The sequence below is a fragment of the Lichenostomus cassidix genome, chromosome 7, assembly GCF_008360975.1.
Source record: "Lichenostomus cassidix isolate B80296 chromosome 7, HeHo_3.0, whole genome shotgun sequence".
Taxonomy (NCBI): domain Eukaryota; kingdom Metazoa; phylum Chordata; class Aves; order Passeriformes; family Meliphagidae; genus Lichenostomus; species Lichenostomus cassidix.
The window spans coordinates 34070796-34096458 of NC_139488.1; the positions used below are offsets into that span (position 1 = coordinate 34070796).

A 25663-nucleotide genomic window follows, 5' to 3' on the forward strand; every position below is an offset into this window, starting at 1 on the left:
TCTTTGCCAAGCAAAGGTGCTACAGTCTAGAAAATGCAAACTCCTTACCCATTTTGGCTGAAGGTTTTGTTTGCCCACATGTGCACTTCCACTTTCAACTGTTCAAAATCCAACAAGAAGCAGCACGAGTCAGGATGGGGAGGTGACATTACTGAGGTCTAATTTAATCTCTCACTGTTGTGAAAGATGGGAAAAGATTTGTCCCCACTGTGCACTAAATTCTCTTTAAAATCAGCATTGGGAACAAGGGATGCTTGGAGAATTGTAGCTGTCCCTTAGCTTTAACCACAGTTCCTACTGGTGGTGTCAGTGGACCTGACTGGAAGCCCTGTACACTCCTAAAAGGATATTGGACCCCCCAAAGTGCAGCTTCCTTGAGTGCTCTGATGGTCAAAAAAACACAGGCATGATGTTGGTGATGATGGATCCCCAAATGAAGCACAGTTCAACCAAAGTGGGAGGATTTAGCAAAATGCATAAATTTCTTGCCTGCTACTGTCTGTAAGAGGCAGATCTTTACAGTGAGCCTAAGTCACAGCTGGCTTTTGCTGGAATAGTTTATGCTCTTGACCCTCCTCGGCTGTATAGCCAATAGGGAGTTGTCAGGCTACATGTGTTTTTAAACTTCTTTCAGCTAAATCAGAAATCCAAAAGCAAAATACAGCTCTCAGCAGTATCATGTGGAGTTGTGACACTCCCTGGAGGGCTGGGGTACATAAACCAATGAATGGATTACAATGAGGCATAAATGTAGTATTTTCATCCATGACAGATATAATCTTGAGCCTGTATTTTTCATGTTACTTAACTCTTTCAGAACATAATGTGTGACAGAAAATGTCTTATAATGCACATTGCAGTAAATATCAGTCAAGTATGCTTTATTGCTGAGCTCTACATGTTTCCAGAAGTTAACAGGCACAGCTGGGATATAAGAAATGGCAATGTTGTATATATTTCTTGAACATACAAAATACCTTGGCTCTCTTCTCCCCCACCCTCCACATTACATCCCCAGCTGTTCTGATCATGTCACACAGTGGATGAGTTTTTCCATCGTCAGCTTCTCCTAAAATGATAACCTTTATTCAGGCTTTCATCCTCCCCGAAATAAACAGCATTACCCATATTGTCATCACATTCAAATTAGACCATCAGAGTGTGGCACAGAATAATAGAAATGGAAGGTGGTAAACTCCCTGTTGGTAGCTGTACCTAGCAGAAAATGCTTAGTGCAGGTAACATCCATTGATTTTAATATAAAATCATGGAATGGTTTGTGTTGGAAGGAACCTTAAAGCTCATCTCATTCCCCCTCCTGCCATGGACAGGGACATCTTCCACTATCCCAGGTTGTTCCAAGCCCTGTCCAACCTGGCCTTGGACACTTCAGGGATCCAGGGGCAGCCACAGCTTCTCTGGGCACTCTGTGCCAGGGCTTCACAACCCTTGATCACTATTGATCGAACATGAAAAATATTCTACTTGATAAAGTACCAGAAAACCAAAGAAATCTTATTTTATTTCAGATAAATTAAGGATTGGTCAGAATGGACCTCCTAACCCATATGTGAGAAGCAGTAACTGCAGCAAATGAAAGGGAATAGGAGTGAAGAAGGAGGTATTAAAAGAGAAAACAAACACATAAATAAAAGAGAAATAAACATTCCCAAAATTAAATACTAATGTGTTACAGAGAGAGAGCAGCTACTTCCGAACATTTGGCAATTTCCGATATTATACTGTGTTGCATGAAGACAATGTTATTTCCTTTTAAACTGCCATTCCATTTAAACCAGCAAGCTGATCTGTGTACTTGAGGTCTGTATTTGGTAGGCATTTTTTCCCCTTTAGCATAAACCTTGTTGATTTAAAAAGTGAACAAAGATGAATCAGGTGGTAAATGTATTCATGTAATCATTTTCATTAATAGGCTGTTATAAATAATAGAGGGAAGGTTTTAAGTGTATAATTCTCTGTCGCACAATTGAGATTTTTCCACATCTTCAGCAGTAAGTTAATTAGAATCACCTGCATTTTCTTGGGCGGACACCAAATGGATTGCAAACAAAAACAGATTAAAATAGCTGTAGCTCATGGCATACAGATGACAAGATTCACAAAGAGGACAATCAGGCAATGAAAACCTCCTCTTTTTCAAACATTTTTAAAGGAAATTCAGCTCTTGTGAGTCGCTGTAAAAAGACGTTTGTAAGTGTTTCGCTGAAAGACTAGAATGGCTTTGTTTCTGATCCCATGATGAGTGAAAGAAATGTTTAAGAAAGATCACTTTACAGAGAGATTCAGACTGAAATGTGATGACTGTGATTCAAGCCAAGCCAAAAATTACAGCTCAGAATTAAAGGGGATGGACGTGGCTTGGGAATCCATTTTCCCACATTCCTGAATCTCAATCATCCCAGCCAATGTTTAAAAGAAAATACAGTGGAAAGCAATGAGGTCACTTTGTTTAGCTGCAAGAAGTGGGACCAGCAGAATGGCAAAAGTATATATTGGAGGTAAGGGCAAAATTACAGTGAGCACGCTGCGTGTTCAACAGCTTCATTCAAAACAAATAGTCTCAAGGCTTAGTTTAGTTTCTTGTTACATGCAGTCTCCTGAGTGAGTCTTGTTGTTCCTGGGGCTTTTAAACCATAAACTTCTTGAATGTCAAAGCACAGCACAATAGAGAAGACGGAGGCAGAGCAAAGCTTGATTTGGGCATTAAACAGCAGCCCAGCATAGCAGTGAACTGTGTGCTCATTTAAATTACACTTGCTTTGTACTGTCGCTGCCCTTATTTATTTGTGTATAAATATCTAAGTGGAAATTCTACCATCGAGGGATATGAAACAGGATAAAGTATATCATCCATCATATTCACTTGTTAATCATTCTCATTACGTAATGCTCATATTCAGTGCTTTAATTGCTTCCATTAAACAGTTTCTATAGGGTCTTGAAAACAATAAGATCTTAGTCAAGCTTTTCTCCTTTCATTGCATCTCGGAGTTATTACTGCAAGAAAAAAAAGAGATTCTCTTTTTATGTAGGAATGCCCCTCATCTTCTTGATATTATTGCAGTCAAACATAGAATTATTTCTTTTTAGCTAATTTCCGAAAGAGATTCACCAATCCTCATGTCAGACACCTCCAACAGAGCCATTTCATAGCCTGTTTAAGACTAGTACAATATTCCCTCTCCTTTCTTCCCGCGCTACCTCTGCCTTTACTAAATTCTAAAGCAGTGCTGGATTTCTACAGATCATAGGATAAAGAAAATCTTGTTGAAGCTACCTTGAATTCAGGCTTGTCTGTCACAGGTCCTGCAGCTGGGCAGTGCTGGAAGGGAGTCCAGTACCTTCAAATCACATGAAATGTACAGGAGAGGACATTTCTCCATCCTCTCTTTAACAGGAAGCAACGAAGCATATTTTTTATGTTTCATGTTATTTGCTTGGCTATCAAGTGCAGAGCTCTATGAGAGATCCTATTTGTAGCCCATGAAGAGGCTCAGTCTCATCCCTGCTTCTTTGATACTCCTTTATAATTCAAGGGATTATGTTAGTCCTGTTTGTTGTAGCACTGAGCTCAGAGATCAGGTTCAGCTATTTATTTGAAGTCAACCTCAAGTCCTTTGTAGCCTAATTCCAGAGTATTGGATGTACCCTGTGTTTCTCCATACTAAACCTGATTTTGCCAGACTGTGGCTGTTTAAGGTAGTAGTGTTGATCTTCTGTAACTTTACCTGTCCTTGTCATCATTTAATATCTCCCTGATCTTTGTGTCATCTGCTTATTTTGCCAAGAGATTTTTTTTTTCTCTCATTGTCCCATGTCTCATAGAGGTATTAGATGGCACTGGATGAGAGCTCCACTCTCGAGGGCTGTGCCAGTTCTGACCTTGCTAACAGATATCTCCCATTAACTACCACATTCTGAGGTCTGTCACCGAGCCAGTTTTTAATCCATGTAATATATGCCCTGTTAATTCTATAGAATGCAAGTGCTTTAATCAAAATGTCATGTGGTGCTGAGTCAAAAGCAGCACGTAAAGCCAAACTTACTATTTCAACAGCACTGCCCTCATCAACCTGACCTGTCAAATGTTCAGGCCCATCAAAAAATGCAACAAGTTTGCTACACAAAGCCCTGATTTCCATGAAACCACGCTGGTTGGGATTAATGATATTTTGTTATGAATTATTTGTTCGTAGTGTCCTGAATTAATTATTTAAGTAGGCTGTCTGTGACTGAGGTCAGTCTAGCCAGTCTCCCAGAGCATCCCTCTTACTGCTTTTGCAATATCAGAATAACTCTTCTGCCTTAGTCATTTCCAAATATTTCTCTATCTTTTATTTGCAAATGAGAGGCACAAGCATATCCTGGGCACCAATGAAAATGGACCTTTTTTACAAAAGTCTTTTTGTCCTTCAGATTGACTTCCAGTATCACCACTGTTTGCTCTCCGAGGTTTGTTTATCCTCATCCTGGTAGAACTCTAACATGACATTTGTATGGCACCCACTGCCATGACAGCCAAGGACTCTCTTGATGGACCTTTTTTCAAACCAGATGTTGCTGATATGTTTCTGGGATGTTTTAAGGGTCAAAAACATGATAGTCTGCTGGGAGGAGAACAAGAAGGGAATAGTTCTGGTGACCAAAGCAGCAGCTTTGTCCCAGCAGAGCAGAGCCAGCCCCAGTGCCAACACCCAGCACTGTTCCTGGAGCTTTGGGCATGTACAATCCCACCCTCTGCCACACCAAAAAGCAGGGCAGGGATGTCAGCAACCCTTGCTGGGGTGTAGCTCATATTTGCTTCAAGATTCTCATAATTTTCACCTCTGATTTCCATGGCATCAGACAAATAATATTTTTGCTCACCTATTCACCTGAAATTCTGGGTATGTTTTGTCACCCCATGCAGACACAGTACTTTTCATGTCAAATTTTAGTGTGTCAGGTTCATTCTTTGCTACTGTTCCTCATTTTCCCTCTACTGGAATGCACATATTGATCCTTTTGTGAAATTTTATTTCTGTTGCACATTGTTTTGTGTTTTTCTCATCACATTGTTGTGACGTGGATTTATTTGCTGCATTCACTCATTTCTGCTTCTTTAAATGATTTCTTGCCTCACATTTGTGCCCTTAGTAAACTTAAAAATAAAAAATTGTTTATAAAACAGGTATTTATGGTAAGATGCATATGAAAACACGAGGAAAGAATTATAGTTGTAGGGAGAACATACCCTGATAATGACCTCTTAAATATTTGTAAAGATAGCCCTGGGCATCTGAGCCCACAAAATAGTTTATAATACAACAGCTTGATTGCATAATGATACTTTAGTTTTAAAACGTATGATCTTTCTGTTTATGGGAAGGCATAATAGGCTCCTTTGAAATACAATAGTTTTGCCCTGAACATAACTGATTTTAAATGAAAGGACTAACTAAAGAATGCCTTTCTTCAAGTTTGTGCTTCACTTTGTTGTTGAATCCAGCACGATGGTTTCTTTTACAAAACAGGCCTGGGGACCACACCTATTTCAGGATACATTAATTGTGAAAGTTCCATGGGTTTCCATGCAGGAAGTTACCTAGTGCTCTTTTAAATGGTATGGTTTAAATTCTAAATCTTGTTAAAAACCAGAGAAATTTCTGCATACCACCACCCCCTTCTCCCTGCACATAGAGAATTTATTTTTAAATTCAGTTTGAAACTATTGTCAAAAAGAGATTAAGATTAGACAGAATGCAGTGTGATCTGGGAGAGAGATTTTTTCTATGCAACAGAATGGAATTAGTGAGAACATTTGACTGCAGATAGTTCATAAATCACCAGGACTACCTCAACCAATATTGATAGCTGGTATTTTAAAATATTTCTTTGGGTGATAAATATATCACCCAAACTCTAATTTTCTTCTGTCTCTTTAATTCTTCACTGCAATGCTTGGTTCCAGCTCAAACTGGTACTAGATCTGACACTGACCTGCATTCATGGCTGCTTCCATTTTGGATAGCAGTGCAAAAAATGGTTTAAATAAATATTCTTCTAACATCTCCTGTGCAGTGCTGAGTGATTGTAGCTTTCATTATTGTTCATAAATCTCAGCCAAGCCTGAGTCCAGTTGCCTTTTAACTTTCTCATCAGGAGCACCTGTATAATTTTTAAAATTAAAATAGTTAAAATTTGCTGTAGTTTAGCAGCTGAACTGATGTACTCTTGAGTAACCTTTTCCCGCATTTCTTATACCATTACAAAATTCAGCGTGGAAATGCTGAAGTCATTATCGTGCTTTTGGCTATAATTTCTAATTGTGGGTCCATCCTGTTCTCAGGTTCCTCATTAAAACAAACAGAAACAGAGATGGAAACTGGAATATAAGGCAAATAAAATACTTTTTCTCCTTTAGGGCAAAATCCAGTGATACTTCCCTGATAAAACCCCACTACAAAACGCAAGAAGGTCATCCTATAGTGAACTAAAGTTGACTTTATTACAACAAATTTTTTTTTTCCTGAAAATTTCTTTACCACTCTACTTAAACTCCAGCACCAGATAGGAAACTGGGCAAGGCTTTTGTTTCATCTTGTTCCCTAAGTATTTATAGCCTGCCGTGAAGAAACACTTACAGCAGTGCAGTGATGCTTTGATTCTTGATAAAGGTGCCCTTAAAAGTGAATTTGCTTTGAAAATTGTTCATAGAATCAGGATATTAGAATTATGAAGATATACTTTTCTCTCTCTGTCTCTTTCTTTTCTCCCTCTTACTCCTTTGTGCCTAATTGGATTTCCAAAATAAGTTGTTAACCATCCAGCTAAGATAATGTGGTCATGAAAAGGATGTCCAAATCCACCAATTTGCATTGGTTTGGTTTGGCTTAACTTTCAAAGTTCTTGGAGCAGAAAGTTCATGGCACGTGAATGCTATAATTGGCTTGATTTTTTTTCTGGTTTTTTCTCTGCCATATTGTATGGTGCCCAAATGAAATGCTAATCAGACCTCATTTCTGGACCAAAATAAATTTATTAACAATAATAATGTACTTGTGTACTCCAGATCATGTTGAAAGATGTAACATCTACCAATTTGCACCACAGCTTGTTCACTTTCACTTGATCTGGGTGACTTGTGTAGGTTCCAAACTGATGCTCTTAATGTGAGACTATTTCACCCAAAGTGACATGGATTGTTTTCACTTCCATAGAACCAATGAGGTTAAGAAGTGAATTGAGTTAGATCCAAACAAAAGTTAACATTCTGTCTGGTGGCTTGCCTGTTTGTTAGTTTGCTTTATTTTTTCCTTTTCAATTTCTGGTTTAGACTTTAATTTACATGATGCAATTCTTAATCCTCTACCACAAGAGTCCCAAAATCCTGTGCTGGGAATTATTCTTTTACTCTCCCCTTACTAAAACAGAATTAGACTCTTCAGATTTAAGTTAGAATTGCATTACTTAAACATTTTAGCAATTTCCATTTGCTCATATGTTATATATCCAGCAGATGGATAATTTCCAAGTTTTCTTGATTACCAAATCCTTTTTGATTTCTCTTAAATAAACTTTTTCTTTATCCCTCTGTAACCAAAGGGGAGATCCTCCTGAAATGGATCATCCCTCTCAGTATTATGTTGCAGGACACCCACAGGTGCAGGGTAGAAAACTGACTAACAAAACACACAGAGGAGCACAGAATAATTATTAATAATCAGATAAGAAATTATTATTAATTTTTAAAATAAGTTTTTAAATGCAAATTAAATCAGGATATTCCTGGTGGCATAGACGTCAAATGAGAAGTGTATTTTGTAAGAAAACAAACATGCAAACAAAGAAAATATTTTCTTTGGTTTCAGTCGGCATCGAAAGGAAAAGTAAGTCTTTTCAAATGTTTCTAGATCAGTGAGAAATTCATCCAAGCACTTGAGTCCACTGGCCATGGCACTCATGTGCCAAGGCATGATGAAAACATCAATAAAGACTTGAAGCTCATCTTCTTCTTTAACTGTTATCACAACTGGCCTTCTGGACTTTTCCATTTGTTGTCACTCTTCCTTACTTCAGATTTCCTTTTCCACCCACCCGAATTGGAATAATATTCCCACTACATACATTGTCAGGAAGTGTTTCCTGAAAATTTTTGGGTTTGACAAATTAACTTATTCCAAGAGAAAGACTTTCTCTGAAACTGCTTGCCAAAACCTAATTAAAACTTGTGTTCCAGGGGATAAGTAGCCTTTCAAAAAACCTGGTTTGTGTTGCTTCTCTTGGCTTCTTGTGTACTCGCAAGTTTTAAATGTGAAATGACAATGTAGGCTTTAGTGGGTTTGATTTTTAAGCATGCAGATTGGGTCGTTGTTGCACCACAGCAAATTCTCCCGGAAAAGGAGAGCAGTTCCCATGTGCTTTGAAATGTTACAGCTATGCAACCAGGGCTGGAAGTGCTATTTTAAACACTCATATCAGCAGAGCTTGCTGTAGGAGATAATATGTCACAAAAGGGAGTATGACATCTAGTTTCACCTAGAAGATAAACCTTGAGTAGATATGCAGGGAGAAGCAAGACTGTCGGGTTGTCCTTGAAAAGAATGGCCTATATTAATGAAGAAATGTACTCCAGGGCATATGCTACTTGGGATATTTAATTTCATCTCCAAACCTGTCTGATCCGCGATGAAGAATACAGTAGAAAAATGGCAGTGGTGTGGAGTCTCACACACGTCATGATTTCAGGGTGGGCACCTCAGTGCTTTATTTTCAGAAAGGTCACAGCCTCAGAAATTCATGTCTGAAAAACCCAGACCCCAGACAGAGAAGTTTCCCTGGCACTATTAACACAAACATCCCACGTTGAAGCAGGGCTGGCGCAGCACCATGCCCTTCCCAAACATCCCTTCTCACTGAGAGCCAATTACCCCTCGCTTTCCTGTCACACTCAAATCCCCCTGCAGAACAGACTTCTGCTGACAGAATTACAAGATAATTATAGCTAGGTGTTTTGTATTCACTTAAGTTAATCTCCCACTTTTATTTTTCATTGTTGCTTTAATCAGTGAGGAGGCACTTCAGTTGTTGTCAGGTGGATTATTTTTCAGTCGCTCGCTGCGCTGCTCTTCTTCATCCTTGCAAGGGTGCTTCTGCCTCCCTGACAGACGTACAAAGAAAAATACTCCTATGATCTAAAATGAAATATGTGTTTCTTTTTCAGGTCTAGATGTTGATGGAATATACAGAGTTAGCGGCAATCTGGCAACAATACAGAAGTTACGATTTGTTGTCAATCAGGGTAAGTGATTCCTCCACCCTGGTAATGTTTTGTTTAGTACTTAACTGTCTCAGATGACAGTATTTCAGAATCTGCTATACATTAGTGGCATAGAATGATGAACCCTGTTTTGGAAAAGAGAGGAAAGGGAAGGTAGAAAGATATTGCACAGAGGGAAATGTCAGCTAGGAGAGAGGAAAAAGAGCCGAGTAAGCAGAGGGAAATAGTAGTTAAACTCGAGATGAAAAACAAACAACAAACAAATCTAAAAATACAGGAGGAAATGGAGATGTGAAATAAGGTGGCAAAAAGCAAAGCATATGTAGAAACCAAGGAATCAAAGTGAGGGGGAAAGAAAAAGATTAAAAGGAAAAATAGCAGATTGTTTGGATGTTGAAAACTAAACAAAACCAAAAGTAGAACAGGGATCCAAAGGAAACCAGTGAAAGAGAAAAAGGTGCTGAAAAGAACTTAAAAGGAAATACTAAAAGTGGAGTACTGGCTCTGCCAAAGTTAGTGGAAGATTTACCACTGATTTTGAAAAAACAAACATTTGACCCCAGAAAATGAAAGAGGAAAGATGAATATTTTGGGGACCTGCTCACCAGAATTAGAACCATCCTGTATATATTTACTGAACATATTTCCACAGATTCTGTGTATAATAACCATATTTCCAAAAATACAGTAACACATTTTTCAATGATATGGCCTAAACAAATCTAACACTGATCAACAGATACCATTACAGGTGTGAAAGCTGATATTGGGAACTAATTAGGATGAATGACAAATACATCCATCTGCAAGTGGTTTATTACTCTTACCAAAGACTAACTCTCCCCACATTTAAATGCTTAGCAAATATCATCAATGATATTGAACCTCATAATACTACTTAACAAGAAAATAAGGTTTCTCAGAAATTAGAAAAAATAGCAAATCTTAAATTGCATTAAAGACTGCATACACTTTTGAATGAAACAATTATAAATGTGAAGCTGCTGCAACATTTTGTCCTACTTTTTATGATCTTTTTATAAGTCACCTGGAGACTATTACCAGAACTGCTAAATATTGTGTATTCTGTGTGGAGGTGATAGCTGTTGGGGAACAACTTCCTCAATTAGCTCTGTACTATACATAAACTAAGACTTTTGACTCAAATATTCTCATGAAATTGAGAGATAGGAGAGATGTAAAAATATTCCCACCTTCAAACCTCCATTTACATCTCTAGGGAAAGTTTCAGGGGATCAGTAGGTGTTTGCCACCTCCTCAGCTGCTCCAGATCAGTCTTGTCTTCATCTGAAACTGGAGGGTGAACTCTGGTTTATGAGGAATCAGTATTCATGCCAGTAAATTCAGCGAGACTGAATAAATCATCATTTACCAATCAGCCTCACGGTTTTGATTCATTACTTGGGTTCTCTTAAATTTACAGTTGTTGGGTATTTGTGTGTTGATAATGAAGCCTGCCTTGGCTTTCAAATGACTGTAAGCTGTATTTTGTTTGGAGACACACAGGCAAAACCAGGATTTTCTATCCTCCTTCACTGCCTGGGATCTTTGCTCAGGAAAAAAAACTACCATAAAAATAATGGTCCTGTCTATCATGTCTCGTGGCATCCAAAGGTTAACATACTTGAGGTTAACATTACTGCTCAAGTTTTCACCTAAAACAGATGGGCTGATACTGTAAAGCTAGACAGAAGTCTAAGCTGGCTTTTTGAAGCAGAGAGGGACCAGACACCTTTTTCTTCTGGTTTATACTACTGTGAAAAATGAAAATGTAACAGTGGAGTTAATAGTACATTAAAGCCACACTGGCACCAACTACTTAAGGGATGTGCAAAAAAATCTGCCTGCTGAGTGACCAAAGGAAAATCAAAGCAAACTAATGCCCCTGAGAATTATGTCATCATCTTATCAGCTATGAAAATCACTGTTTCTTATGTTAGCCTTTATTTATACAATGAGGGCATTCCTGCATTTTATGTCACGATGGAGTGGATTCTCAATGGACAGTGATAATATCTGTCCAAACTCCCCTTACACATCCTTTAAAGTCCTGGTTAGAAAAAATTCCTATCCAGGTCTGTACTTAGGTTTTCCTCAGGTAAATGCTAGCAGAAATGCTAAAGTTCCACTGCTGTAAATCCTGATGCCACTTAGCAGTGCCCAGGGGTGACCCCAACACCATGAGAAGGAAGTGGGACAGCTGAGCATTACAACCCCCAAAGAATATTCCAGAAAGTTTAAATCATAACATTCAAGAGGTAACACAGACACAAAGGATAGCCACATGCTCTCCCAGTTGTCTAAATAGCATCCTTTTTCTGTGCTAAGTCAGACCCTGCAGGCCTGAAAGAGCCCACTGGGTCATGGTGTACCTGAAAAATGCTGTGGGGAGATGGGGGAGACAGGATTGATTCTTTTATGGTGTGCTTGGGAGGGCAGTCACATTCTCCACCCAACGTTTCCCAGAGCTGGTGTTTCCCATCAATTAGATGCTGAGGTCAGCAGCAGTCTCACAAGGCTTCATGAAGGACAGAAGTTGCCAGGAAAACTCCTGTGTGCTCCCAACCTGCCTTTTCCCAGTCTCTTGAAGCTCTGCAGTGGGACGATGGTTAATAGCTCACTCTCCACATATTCCTATCCCTCAGTAATTATTATTATCCCTAACTTCCTGGGGTCAATCCCTGTACCTTCATTTTTTGGTAGTTAACAGTGGGAAAGGAGTATTTATACATATGATTTTGCCATAGCTACTTTTTTTTTTTTTTTTGTAATTTTAGTTAAAGTTTAATTTAATTATAAATGCAAACAAATGTTCTGACAAAGCCTATTTGCATTGCAGAGATTGACTGTGCAATCAGTTCTTCTACAGGCCAAATACTCACTGGGCTCTTTCTTCTTGCTTGCTTTGCCATTGTGCTACACCTACATTTAGAAGATATAAATAACATGTATCACGCTGAAAATTAAAGATCATAGAAGGCACTCTAGGCTGGCTGCCATATCAAAGTATTTTTTATTAGAGTAATCACTAATTAGAATATAGCAAAGCTTTATTTGGCTCCTTTTCCTATACCGTTAATGTCATCTGCAGCATCAGAAATGAAATGAGAGAGCTGGTGAATATGGAAGGAAAAGAAACTAACAGTTGACAGCTTTATCATTAAAGAAGAAACAAGAACAGTAAAAATATAAAAAAGACTCTTGAAATTCTAGATTTTTGGGGATGAAGAGAGGTTTGAAATAAAAAAAAAAATCCTTGTATCTTTTTATATTCTCTGAATATACTTTGTGTTTCATTCTCATTCCTTGAGGTAGGCAGCTCCTGAAGAGGGTTTTGGCCTTGCCAACACCAGCAGAACAAACTACCTTATTTACTTTATCCCTCTCACAGAGTTTTCTTTTTCTATAAAAGTCCATTGATATCACACCTTTTTTGCTCCTGTGCAACAGGATTATCTTTTATCTATGATTTATTTTCCCATTAAGAGCTGAAAAGATCAGTTGATCATCAGAGGACTGGGCTATAACATCTCTCAGCACTTTCGAAACTCTAAGTCATCATTTTTCAAATCACTGAATCAAGGCAGTAGAAGATGCTTGAACCAAACTGACATCAGGAAATTCGTTCTTTTCTTAGTCTACAAGCACTGAAAAATTGGGGGTTTAGAAATTAAGCTACTGGGCAGTCGAAATTTTTGGCTGTGAACCTACAGTAAAAGCTTCTACAATAGCTGGAGACATTAGAGATATCTATTCCTTTTCTGCTTTCCATATTATGGGCTAAGTCTAATAGTTGAAATGTTTCAAAAAACAAACAAACAAACAAAAAAACCAAACCAAACAGAGACAGACAACGTACTTGGAGCAGTTCTGCTGATTTTAAACAGGGTCTAGTAAGTTAAATCCCTTACATGTATTTATAAGGATATTCTTTTAATTCACACCTGTAGGAAAAGGGATAAAATAACATTTATGGGTCTGTTAAGCCACGTAAAGTGTGCTGGCAGCTCCAGGGTATGAGGTGTGACTGAAAGGATGCCTTGTTCTGGTCCAAAGCCCCAGGGAGGGTCTGCATGGCCCAGGTGGGGCTGTTCAGAGTCTTTAAGGCACCAATATATGAATGTGAGGACAGGGGGAGATGCTTTTCAATAGCCAAGCAGGTAACAGGTGGGCAGAAAGGGCGCTGAGAAAGAAAAACCTGAGAAAAAAGGGAAAACCTTTCATCCATCAGAGTTTGTAAGTAATACTGACTTTTTCTCTGCTTTGGTTGGAGCTATTAGGCTGATTATTGAACCCCTGAATTGTTTGGGTTGGAAGAGACACCTTGAGCTCCAATATGGGTTGGAGGACATGAGGTCCAGGATGGGAGCTCATCTCTTCCCACAGGCAGGGACACCTTCCATGGGGTCAGGGTGCCCCAAGCCCTGTCCAGCCTGGCCCTGGGTAGAGGGTGTGTGACACACTCTGATGTCATGGGGTGAGGACCTTGTTTGTGCTCAGCCAGGTTCCTTTATCGGCTTCCACACCTCTCCCAACAATCCTCAATTAACTCCATGCCTGAAGACCAGGGATACCTGTGTGAGGAGCTAGAACCTTCCTTCTTTATGTCCAATCTGCTCAGTAGCTGGAAAGGCATTCATTTTCCATGGCTGTCAATCAAGCAGTTTTCATGAGTACTAAATTAACTGAAAAAAAAATGGAGCTGGAAAGAGTTCATAATACATTGCTGAAACACTAGGATTCTATCCCATTCTATATGTTCAGGGAAACTAACCAAAGAAATACAAATTTCAATACTTATTGGTTCATTCAGCAAGGGTTAGTTCATGCATAATACAAAAGAGTTCCTAATTGTCTTTATATCCAAAGCTTTGTTTGCAAAATGCTGGGTGTTTGCTGTTCAGATGACCTCTGCATCCTGTTATTTCCTTTGGAATACCTTGTGTGTTAACTGCAAAGCACCACAGACTGTCCAAAGGTCAATGACTGCATTTTTACAGCTCTGCTACTCTACTTATGTACCAAAGCAGGGGCAAATATGGGAGTTTTTATGGAGGCTAAATATTATGTTATTGCAGAGAGCTGTGTTTCTTGTGGAACGTGGAAAAGGACAGCCAAAGATATCCAAATACTCCACTTTAAGGGGGGGAAAAAAAGTGAATTTAACCTTACATTGCCATTACCTTGCAGTAACAAAAAGCCCATTCGGGAAAAAAAAAATTAAAATATTTCTGTTGTCTCTTCTGTGAGAATATAGGATATGATTCAATTTAAAGAAAAAATTAAGAGTAAAGTTTGAACCAGAAATACGTGAACTGATTGTGAATATTTATTAACTAAATAATTTAATAATAAAGAAAATGCCTACTTGATTAATTGTTACAGAGTAAAAATTACAATAAAACTGTCTTGATCAGTGCTTTGCAGAAGCACCATTACTGTCTGTGCAGTTGTTTAACAAGGATTTAATTGGAAAGATAAGTGAATGCACATTTAAAAGTATTGTTAATTTGCTTTATAATCACCCCATCCTTCACAGTATTGACAGCACCAGGCACAAACCCCTTTCTCTTTTACAAGTATTATTTTCCATATGTGCACAATAAATTCTGAAGCAGTAATTGGAAATTTTATGGATTTCAACATACCTAGTGTTTTGAGTTTATAGGTGCCATATCCCTTCTCTAAAGGTTGTTCATAGGTGGCATTTCAGGTAAAATCATTGCTTTTTTGTTACCCATAGGCTTTTTTGGAGGTTGTGGTGTGGTAGTTTGTTGGATTTTTGGGTTTGCTTTTTTATTTTGTTTTGCTTTCTTTCCTAAGAAATATCTAAATCCAATTCACATTTCCTTTCCATTTGAAATATCTGCAAAATCTTCGCTTCGACATCATTTTTGATTTAATAAACAACAGCCGTCAAAAACAGTAATCTTCAATATGTTTATATTCCATCTGCACTTATATTTATTGTTCTGAAATGACTCGGATTAATCTAATTGACAAGTAAGAGCCCAGACCATATGAGCAGCTAAGGATGATACCTTTAACCAGCAGGATTCTTCGACCTAACTGACATGTTCTTTATCAATGAACTGGGAGGGAAGAGGAACAAATATACAAATATTGGGATTTTTTTTTTTTTATTTTTTGGTTAAATATTGCTGATTCTATGAGCTTGCTGGGACCATATGTCTGCATGAGCTGGGCTATCAGGAACCAGAGTGGTTTCCTGGCTGGCTCTGCCTCAGCGGGCACAGCCCGTGGAGCTGCCTTTGAGACAGAGCCTCCAGGTCAGCACAAATGGGCTGGATGGGGATGAAGGAAGCATTTAGGAGGGGAGAAAAGAGGGAGGAGGGAGCTGGGTGAAAAAAAAAAGAAAAAGGAAAGAGAAGTGTTTTCTTTTCATAGCTTTTCTTTAAAATAAGAGGAAAAAAAAGGAGAGGGGGGGACACAAGAACAATAAAAAAGAAAATTTAAAAAAAACACCCAAACCAAAAACAACAACAAAAAATCCCATTAAAACCAACAAAATTCCACCCCAAACCAACAAAACTTCCCATTCAAAAATACCCGAATCTTTCCATTGACCCAAGATATCCATTTCAAAGGCGGGGAGCAGCTCCAGTCCTGCTCCTAACAAAGGCTCCATGGGCACAGGAGAGCAGGTCCTCTCTCAGAGTGCAGCTACCAACAGGGAGGGCCAGGAGGACTGTCATGGGCTTTATTTTAAAATTTTAGTGAGGATCACTGGGTGAAAAGGAGGCAAATAAAGAGGGATTGGTTCTGTCTTGCAGTCACTTTCCCTTTGGTTTGTGGGTCCTTAATTTCTTGTGTGCATACCTCGATGAGATTTCCCTTTATATCTGGCCATCTCATATATTTTTAGATATTTTAGGCTATTGACTGTATTTTTCAGGCATATATGAGCATCCCTAGAAACACATGAACGTGCCTTGGTCAGGGTCTAACCTTAGAGCCATCCTCCAGCCTTGGGGACATTCCCTGTGAGATGAAGCACAGCCCAGCCAGCAAAGTCCTCCCCATGTCTGCCAGCAGCTCTTCATGTGACCAGTCTCGCTGAGAAACCAGTAAGAGTGATCCAAAGTTCACGATGGAAATATCAGGCTCAAACTGGGTTACTTGCTAGCTGAGAACCAAAATGTCTTGAAAGCCTTGAGTCAAAAATAGTTTTTTCTTTCTTTTTCACACTTCCCAGGCAAGCACAGAAAATAAAATGGACTGAAGCAATTTTCAAAAATAATTATAAAACAGCTTGCTTCTGGGTTAAGACCTGCATATGCCAAGCTGTAGCCAAGAATTTAATTTTTAATTTTTTTTTTCCAAGCTTTAAAACTCTGACAACAGAATACTTTAATTGAGCCCACAGTAGCTGGTGAATCAATTAATATGAGCATGTTACTCATGTGGGGTCTTCTTTTTCTCTATGTGTCTCTTTAAAGCTACAGAAAATTTATTACTATTATTATTCAAAAGAAAGTGTGTTTTCCACATCTTTCCCTTCTCTTTCCAGAGGGGAGGGGGGGAAGCTATAGTACTTCCAAAAATGACTTCTAAATATAAGTCAGGTGACAAAATCTAATGGAAATATTAATTTTTGCAACGAACGCTTCGAATTATTTTGTAAATCACGTACATTGTATAAACATGGATAGAGCTCAAATCTTACTATAGTTCCAATATAACTATTTTGTTTTCAGTGTGAAGAAAAAAAAAAGCAGACAGAAAAATATTCAGAATTATAAGTCTTAGTTGCCCAATCCGTAGCTCTGTAAAATTTCTCTTACGAGTGGTATTGTCATGTTTTTCTTTTCATGTGCTGAATAAGTCAGTGGAATGGGGCAGAAGAGGCAGCAGGCTGGGTTAGTGCGGTCAGCCACAAACATACCATGGATTTTATGGCATGTATTGTATGATGAAGCATTTAAAACATGCCTTTTATTCCTTTTATTCCTTTTCTACCCGCAGCACGATTTGCGTTACAATAGCGTCTTGCTTAGTAACACTTCGAGAAGTTGAAGAGCTTCTTGATAACCCCTCAAGGAGTGTTGTTTAGTTGCTGAGAAGGACTGGAGGTTTGCATGCTGCACGGAGGGATTGCCTTTTTTTGGGGGATGCTCATCGTTGTCATGGGTGACTCTTTGTTTGGGTTTGTTGTTCTGATAGTAAAGCTACAGGAAATGCCGTTCCACAGAACTCAAAAAAAGCAAGGAAAGGAAATAAATCATTGAGTTGTTTGGTAAAAGTATTAACAGGACAGCTTTCAATCTGTGATTTTTAGGATGATGGGGTAATTTCCTGAACCTGTGGCTTGCTGGGCTCCTTTATAGATGAACTGAACCAAGTGTCAAAGGTGTTTTGCACGGGATATTTGTGCTCCAGAGATGAATACCCAGGAGAACTAATCTGCATAGCTCCTTTGATACTTGGTCATGCTCAATGTATTACAAGACCATAGTGTGACCTAATATTTGGGGTGGTTTCCTCCCCTGTGGTAAATATCTCTAATTCTGTGGTTTGTGTGTAAAAGTAGCTGACAAATATGAGCTTGCAATGAGTCTGCAACAAAGAGGGTGATGTTATATATTGATGTACACTGCATAATATTCTGCAGGGTGGCATGGGATGAGAAGTTACTGCACAAGGGAATTTGGCTTTATCATAGTATTTGTGGTGTTGTGTGTGTTGAGAATTGGGGAAACCATAAATGCCATGGTAGGGGAAACTGTTGTGAGTAGCAAATTATTTTTTTTGGTTGGAAGAGACTTTGGTAATGCATTTAAGTGTTGAACTCCATCAGTTAAGAGTGCTGTGGGCCAAACTGGAAAACACTCAATGTAAAAAATCTGGGAGGAAAAAAAAAAGGAAGAGGAGAAAATTTAAAGTGTAACCTGTGATAATTGGAAACTTTTCCTTTTATGAGGAAACCTGTGTTCTTATATAGACTGTCTCATTTGTTCTTGCATATTTCCTAGACATACATTGCTGATGAAAATATAATACTATTCTTAAGAAATTTTCAAGTCACTCATAACATTACTTTTTGTGGATTTAGAATTGAATATTCCTGCCTTTTTTTTTTTTTCCCTGGTGTGTGTGTGTGTGTGTGTGTGTGTTATTGTGTAAAAACTTAGTGGAATTTCTTGCATGAGCAAATTATCAGAGTCCTGGAAAGCATCTTCCCTTTAGACATTCTTGGGGCATTTTGGTGTTGACTCAGTTACTTAATCACTGTTATTTAGTGCCACTTGGGAAGATGCTGAGTGTCAGAGCGACTCTCAGAAGGCTGTTGGGTCTACAGGAGAGTTGTGCCCTTGGAGACTGAGTGCTAGAAGCTGGGTGATGTGTCTTAAAGCATTTAAGAAGCATTAGATGCCTGTATTTAGGGGAATTATTAATTGTGCTTGACTACACCATTGGCTTTTCCCTTTAAAAAAAGTAAAATCCCATAGTATATAAGTGCATTAAAATCTTGCATCCATATTTGGTGTGAAAGCCTTTTCATAAAAAGGACCTTTAAGAAATAACAATATAAAAAAGTGTCACAAACTACTGTCCTGAGCTAACACACAACATATATGAAATGTAAAGAAGGAAACATTGCTTTCACCTTCTCTTCCAAGTCTTAATTTACACTTTAGATTTATTATTTTGGGGGTTATTAAGCATATTAATTTAAACACTTAGAGAGGTAGTCACACTGTATTTTAATTTCGAGGTTATGCATGATACCAGAGTCTCAAAAGTGAGAATGTAGCACAGCTCTCACTTGGGTTTTCAGCTCTCAGCCGAATGTTAACACCATTCAGCCTGTACCACGCCTGTTGTCAGAGCAAGGAACAGGGATTGTTCAGATCTCTCGAGATCAAAGGTCCCATTTCCCAACTCCACTGTAACAATCCGAGCCTAATCAAAGCCCTTCACATGGACAAACACCTCGGGGTGAGCTGGGAGAGTGATGCCTTTTGAAACCATCCTATGAATCCGTGGCTCTAATTTCAACTCATTGCCTCTTCTTTGTGTAATTACTATTATTATTTATACAACATAACATGGTCAAATTTTGAAATAATCAGGATAGGAAGAGTTGAACCTAATGGAATAAATATTTTATACTATTTTTCCCCTTCTATTTTAAAGTCAGTGTCCCATTCCGCTAGTTTATATTCTTTTTCTGTGTCCCTGTTGCACACTTTTTTCCCTTATTACCAACTGACAAAACGTGGGAGACTTGGCTCATCCATGGCTTGCACACTGGGCTGACACTGTGACACATGGGGAGGAGATATTTTGGGGTGACAGTAGCCTCGAGTTAGGTTATGCCAAAATCCTGACATAAACCTCAGCAGAATCTAAGTATGGCATTCCTCACCTCTCCCAAGCTAAATAAAGGTGATAATAAAAGGCATCTTTAACCTGAATTTTGCAGGTTTGCAATGATGTTAGCAGAATTTGCCACAGTTGTGTTCATCCCACTTTTAAATCCCATGATTTATAAAGACTGGATTGGTTAGACTATTAGAAAGTGGAAAAAAAAAAGCCAAAAACTCTTGCAAGAGAATAAGATGGCTATTGCTGGGTTTTTACTTGCAGTACACCAGAGAAATCTCCTTTTCTTTAGATTATTCTTTTTCTTTTTTTTTTCTTTTTCTTCCTTTTTTTTTTTTTCTTTTCCCGGTGTAATCAGATAATTAAAAAACAAACAAACAGGGATTTCAAAACACATTCCCATCAACCAACATTATGTGCTTATGATACAGAAGATTGAGAACAACTTAATTAAGTAGATAGCAGCAGTGAAGAGGAGATGGATGCGAGGAGGAGGAGATTACTTGCTCTTGGTGGAGCTTCCTTTGGCTGGCGTCGGTGCCTTTCTAGAGACAGGGCATTGATGGGAAAAGAAAATCCAGGAGGAAAATGGCAGGAAGATTATATCACTGCAGAGCTAAAAGCTGCTTGTTGCTGTAGGAAAAGTTAGCTGCTTGCTCAGTGTTTTGTTCGAGGATAATGTTGACATCAGCTGAGGAGATGGGATAATGAGTTTCAAACAAGGAGGAAAGCAGTGTGTAACATCTGAATAAATTTAGGTGGGGCTGCGTGATGCCAGACTTGAGATCTGGATGGGTGGGATGGGATGGAATTGATTCTATCTGGAAAACAAGGTACACTTGAGAGGGGAAAAACTGCAGTTGTGAAACCGTGAGGACATCTGGGTTTCTATGATTACAAAAACACCCAAACAGCTAAAAGAGCAATAGCAAGGGCTTCTGGTACCATCAGCTGAATTTGAGGAAAAAAACTTTTTTTTTATGTCCTTAATTCTTTGCATATATGAAGATGCTACAGAAACTTAGAGATACGTATTTTTGAATCAGAGCCACATGATAAAGCATCCAAACATAATGCAAATAATTGCAAACTGACGTATCCAGCATTAAAAAAAAAAAAAAGAATAAATAATTTAGCTTTACACATGGGCAATCCTTGCTAAAAATTGCAAATCAGAAGTCTTCTGTTTGAATGTATTTTATTTTGTTAATGGATTCACTCATATGAAAGGCATCTAATTGTATAATGTATTATTAGTCATTTTCTTTGGCATGCTATTAACTTTAAATAATTCTAATATTTAACATTTTATAACATGCACAACAAAGTTCTATCTCCAGCAAAGGAAAAAAACATGCATTAATAATAAAATTTTCATATCTCTTTCTACTGTGTATGTTGTGATACATATTTGAGCAGAAACATCGAAAATTGAAGCATAAAGCAACAAAGCCTGTTAGCATTTAAAGAATATACATTGTAATATGCTGTGGTCCTGTGAATACAAAAGCTGGGATATAATTCAGTACAATTAACTTATTTTAAGATTGAGTCAGATTTAAAGTGTGATAGGATATAACTAAGTGCATCTACTCGATGTCTGCTCAGCCATGGCTGGGCTGGAGTGTATAAAATGGTGATTAATGCCTGCTAATGGAAGTGGTCTCCACCACAAGTTGTGAGCACTGGGGCTGTGGCTGGCTATGAAAACCACACACAGCAACACTGATAATCTCCAGTAAATCCCCAAGTTTTCCTGTGCTGGAAATAAGATGACAGGTCACATTAGAAATTTTCTCCTTATGGCGTATTTTTTTCTTTTTCCCTTTTGTTTTAGTAGGTCAGATCTCGTTCCCGTGTGTTGTGCAAGTATTATGGGAATGAGCAGTGTCTAAGCTGCTTAACAAATGCACACTTTCCCCACACCAATCTGTTTTCTGGGGACAGCCAGGCTAGTGCTGTACAGCATCCTCTCGGTTGGGTGCTATTAATGTTAATAAAATGCACTTAGCACTTAACATCTCGGGATCTCAAAAGAGCTTGCAAAGCAGCATCATTATCTTTACATTATGGGTACGGAAAATGAAGGATAGGGAGAGTAAAAGATTTGCCCAAGTTTCCATGGTAAATCAGTGACAGAGCCAGGAGCAGAGCCAAAATCTGCTGATTTATAGTCAGTCTCCTATGTAGTGTGCTGTGCCATTTCACCAAACTCCATTTGCCAAGTCCCTACTGTGTACAGAGATTGCAGATAAGGCTGCAGCCACCCTCTGAAATGTGGATTTGGGGCTCTGGATAATGCAAAGTCAAATTAGGTCTTCAAATGTGGGTCTCCCCTGTGATGCTTCTCCAAGTGCAGTGCCACCTGTGCCATAGACAGCAGGGCAAAGATGCATGAATAATTGAAATTCCTCTGTGCTGGGGGGGCTACAGAGTAAAGGGACACAGCCCTTGAGGAGCCCCAGGTAGGTTTTACATGGGAATGAGGTCCTGGTTTGCAATCCCGTGGTTGCAGGGATCTGTTTGCCACGCATCGTGTTTGGCATGACTAAGCCTCATGGAGCTGTGTGCATTTTGTGAGTATTTTGCAGTCAGTTTTGGAAATGACTCCATCCAGATAATATATGAGCAGATATGTATGTTGAAGGGCTTGTGCTAACATCTCTGCGAGATACCAAAATATTGCTAGCTATGTTTGGTAAGTAGGAAAATGAGGAGCTGAGTAGCATTGCCTACGGAAGTTTGTGATGATTCAGGGATACAAACCAAGTCTCCTTGTTTCAAACCCTCTGCCTTAGCCCCAGGGTAACCCTCCTTTTCACCTCCCTTAGGAGGCACCATGTGGATCAAAAGCTGAAATGAACCAGCTGTCTTCCTGCCAGCCTGGATGGCAGGAGTGAGCAGGCAGCCAAGGGATGGGTTTGGTCATTTTGCTCAGCCTTTGGAGGTGAGAATCTTTCTTCCAGTAGTGATACAGCCCCACAATTCCCCCTCACACTTTTATGCCTGTTTACAGCAATTGTATCAGTTGTAAATTATAATGTCAGGGATTAATTTCTTCAGTGTGTTTGCATGTGTGCTCCTGGGTTTCAAGAGATTGCCCTCAAAGAGCAAACTGTGTAGTAAACAAGGCAAGAAGGAATTATTAATGTTAGAGGAAGGGGAAAATGGAATGCCTCCCAGCTCTCTGATCACCTTCCTGGGAATCCTGCAGGAACACATCCTGCCTGTCTGCTGAGAAGCTCTAGCTGAGCTGGAGTCCTCTAATTTTGAGATTAAACATAATCCCAGGCACTGAGTTACCTACAAAGGGGTCTTTTCCCTCTGCTGAGTCTCCATGCTGGCCTGCACTGGTCACTCCTACCTGTGCTACAGGCAGAATTTATCCTTACCTTTCCTTCTCCCTGCTGGCTCACTGGTTTTGTCCACCCCTGGTCCACCTTGGCCAAGTCTGAATTTCCTGGAGTGCTTCCTGCAGTTACCAGAGAATCATGGAATATCCTTGGTTCAAAGGGAACCCCAAGAATCATCGAGTCCAAGTTCTGACCCTGCAGCTCACTGCAAAGGTGCTGCAATTCAGGCACCTCCCCACTTTCTTCCCACTACTTTACTGAGGACTTGGGGTCTTGCCTGTTTAGATGAGGCCACACCATGCCATGGTTTGACAGCAATAAGAGCTGATGGCTTTTTGCTTCCTGAGAGGCATTCTGGCTGCAGGCTTGGTGAATAGGTGTGTGTTTGTGTCTGAGCTCAGCTTTGCTGTTCACAGCTCCACAAATGTGTCTGTGTCTTCATACAGCTTATTGGGTTTGGGGTTTTTGGGTTTTTTTTCCCACCCTCTGTGTAAATAGGCCCTAAAAATCAGAGTTATTCTTTCTCTCTCATCCTGGTGAGTGATAGCAGAGTGCTTTCAAAGGCTTCAGGTTTGCAGTGAAGCTCATACTGCTGTGTGATTTTGTGTGCCTGAGCTGTTGAAAATGAAGAATTTAGGTTGAGCTTTGTAGGAGAAAAGCTAATGCAAGGTGGACAACTATATTATAAATCCCTATGCATTTCAAAGCCTCAGTTGGAAGAGAAAGCAAGATAGCAAGAACCACAAACATGGGTTGGATTATTTCTTGTTAAGCAAATGTAATACTGTGAAAGATTGACAGCACGGGAAACTGGAGTCCTCCATTTATCCACACTTCATTCCTAATATCTGGCTTCAACAGCAGATTGTAACCATAGAAAGGCTATAGACTCTGGGTGAAATGGCACTCCCTTTTGGATCCAGTTTTATAAAAGAAAACAATTATTCACAGAATGCGTGTCTTTATTCTTTATTGCACATTTCAAAGTCCCCATGAATACTCATTTGCATGTGACAGCTAATGCTGCATCTTGTATTGGCCAGTAAGAGGCATGATTGCACTAAATTGGAAGCAGCAGGCACAGGTTTTCTTTTAAGAATGGGGGTGGGGGTAGCCATCCACTCGTACTGTTCTCAAGTCTTCAGTCAAAACGGTTTTAGAACAGTTGCAAGTCTAGTTACTGGGATAATAAATCCCAAATTAACTGAATATGCAGATTTCACTTCCATTAGGTTACACTCTTTATCTTTTGTTAACAACCCCAACTTTTGAAAGCAATCGAGAAGTGGGGAATTGAAAATACCGAACTGGTACTTCAGGAGTGAAAAACGAGGACAGGAACATGCCCCAAACTGTTGTTGTTATTATTTCTTTTTCTCCCTCTTTCATTTTTCCTTGGTAAACCCAAATAAATACATTTATTCGCCCAGCATAATTTTTTCCAAATGATCTTGTTATGTGACTGACACACAGGGTAGCAGAACCCCAGCAATGCAGAGAGGCTGCTGCCAGCATTGCTCACAACAAAATTCGATGTACATAACAGCCACAGAAAACATTTATTTGGTAGCACATTCCTTTTTCCTTTAGAAATGCATGCAGTTTCAACTCAGAAGCACGGGGAGATAGCGAGATAAATACTCCAATGGCTCCTGTGTAATCTCTTTGAAAATTATCTGGAATATAATGGGGACAAAAGCAGCTCCTTGAAAACTACCCGAAACTCACTCTTTTCTTAAATGTAATCTCCCAGCATAATCAGAGAGCAGAGGAACGAGCTGCTTATAGGAGCGAGGAGATTAAGGAAAACACCTTGAAAAGGTTTTGTACAAAAAACAGTGTATCGTGCCCATTCCTTTCCAAAAAGTTAAAATAGAAAGTTGCTTTTTTTTTTGCTTTTTTTTTTAAATTCCCCTCCTATTTCCCGATAGCTCAAGGCTGTCACACTTTTCGTTAGAAAACCCTAAAATGCCACAGGAATTGCAGCTAGAACATCAGAAAGTTATCATGCATGCAGTTTAACAACGAGATTACCTACAGTACATTTTTTTTCCCAGCAAGAAAACTATGTAAAATCATTGCATTCCAAGTAACAGACAGGACTTACTTTGTAAGATGGATTTCAAAAGATCTGGAGGCTTCTGTTCCTTATAAAACTATGCCAAAGACTATTTAAGTGGCCAGTAATATAAACATTATGCTACTAACACTGAACAGTTTATCACATAAATATAATTGTCTTCTTTTAGAAGAATAATAAAAGCCGAATCCATATGTTACACATTATTTAAAATTGTTTTCTGCAAGATGTATTAATCCCAGCGAAGAAGCAATTCTTCTGCTATAGAAGTAGAACAGCAGTTTTATTTTATTACATTGTCATTGTTTAATTTGTTTGTTCCCGGTAGTAGTTTCACAGATTTTTATGAACTGTTACTTTTATGGAAAGTCAAGTTACAAATGATGGACGCTGTTTGCTTGCAGGAACAGAAAGGTCATGAAGGTAGATAATGTATTTATTTATTTACTTACTGTACTCCACTTTTTTTTCTTTTTTTTTTTTTTTTAATCCCTCATTTCTTAGCAGAAGCTAAAACAACTTGTGGTTTTTAGACCCAGGAGGCACATATTTTGATATTGCTCCTCAGAAACACTGTTAGCT

The 25663-nt window shown here is 38.9% G+C and overlaps 1 protein-coding gene across 4 annotated transcripts in view; it reads left to right on the top strand.

The window, feature by feature from the left end:
- The window catches only part of ARHGAP15 (Rho GTPase activating protein 15), a 325292-nt gene that overhangs the window by 212649 nt on the left and 86980 nt on the right, over positions 1 to 25663 (top strand). For all 4 annotated transcript variants that reach the window (XM_085067143.1, XM_085067144.1, XM_085067145.1 and 1 more), the window contains one exon: positions 9224 to 9301. In XM_085067143.1, coding sequence (XP_084923269.1) covers positions 9224 to 9301 — 78 coding nt within the window. The remainder of the gene's footprint in view (positions 1 to 9223; positions 9302 to 25663) is intronic.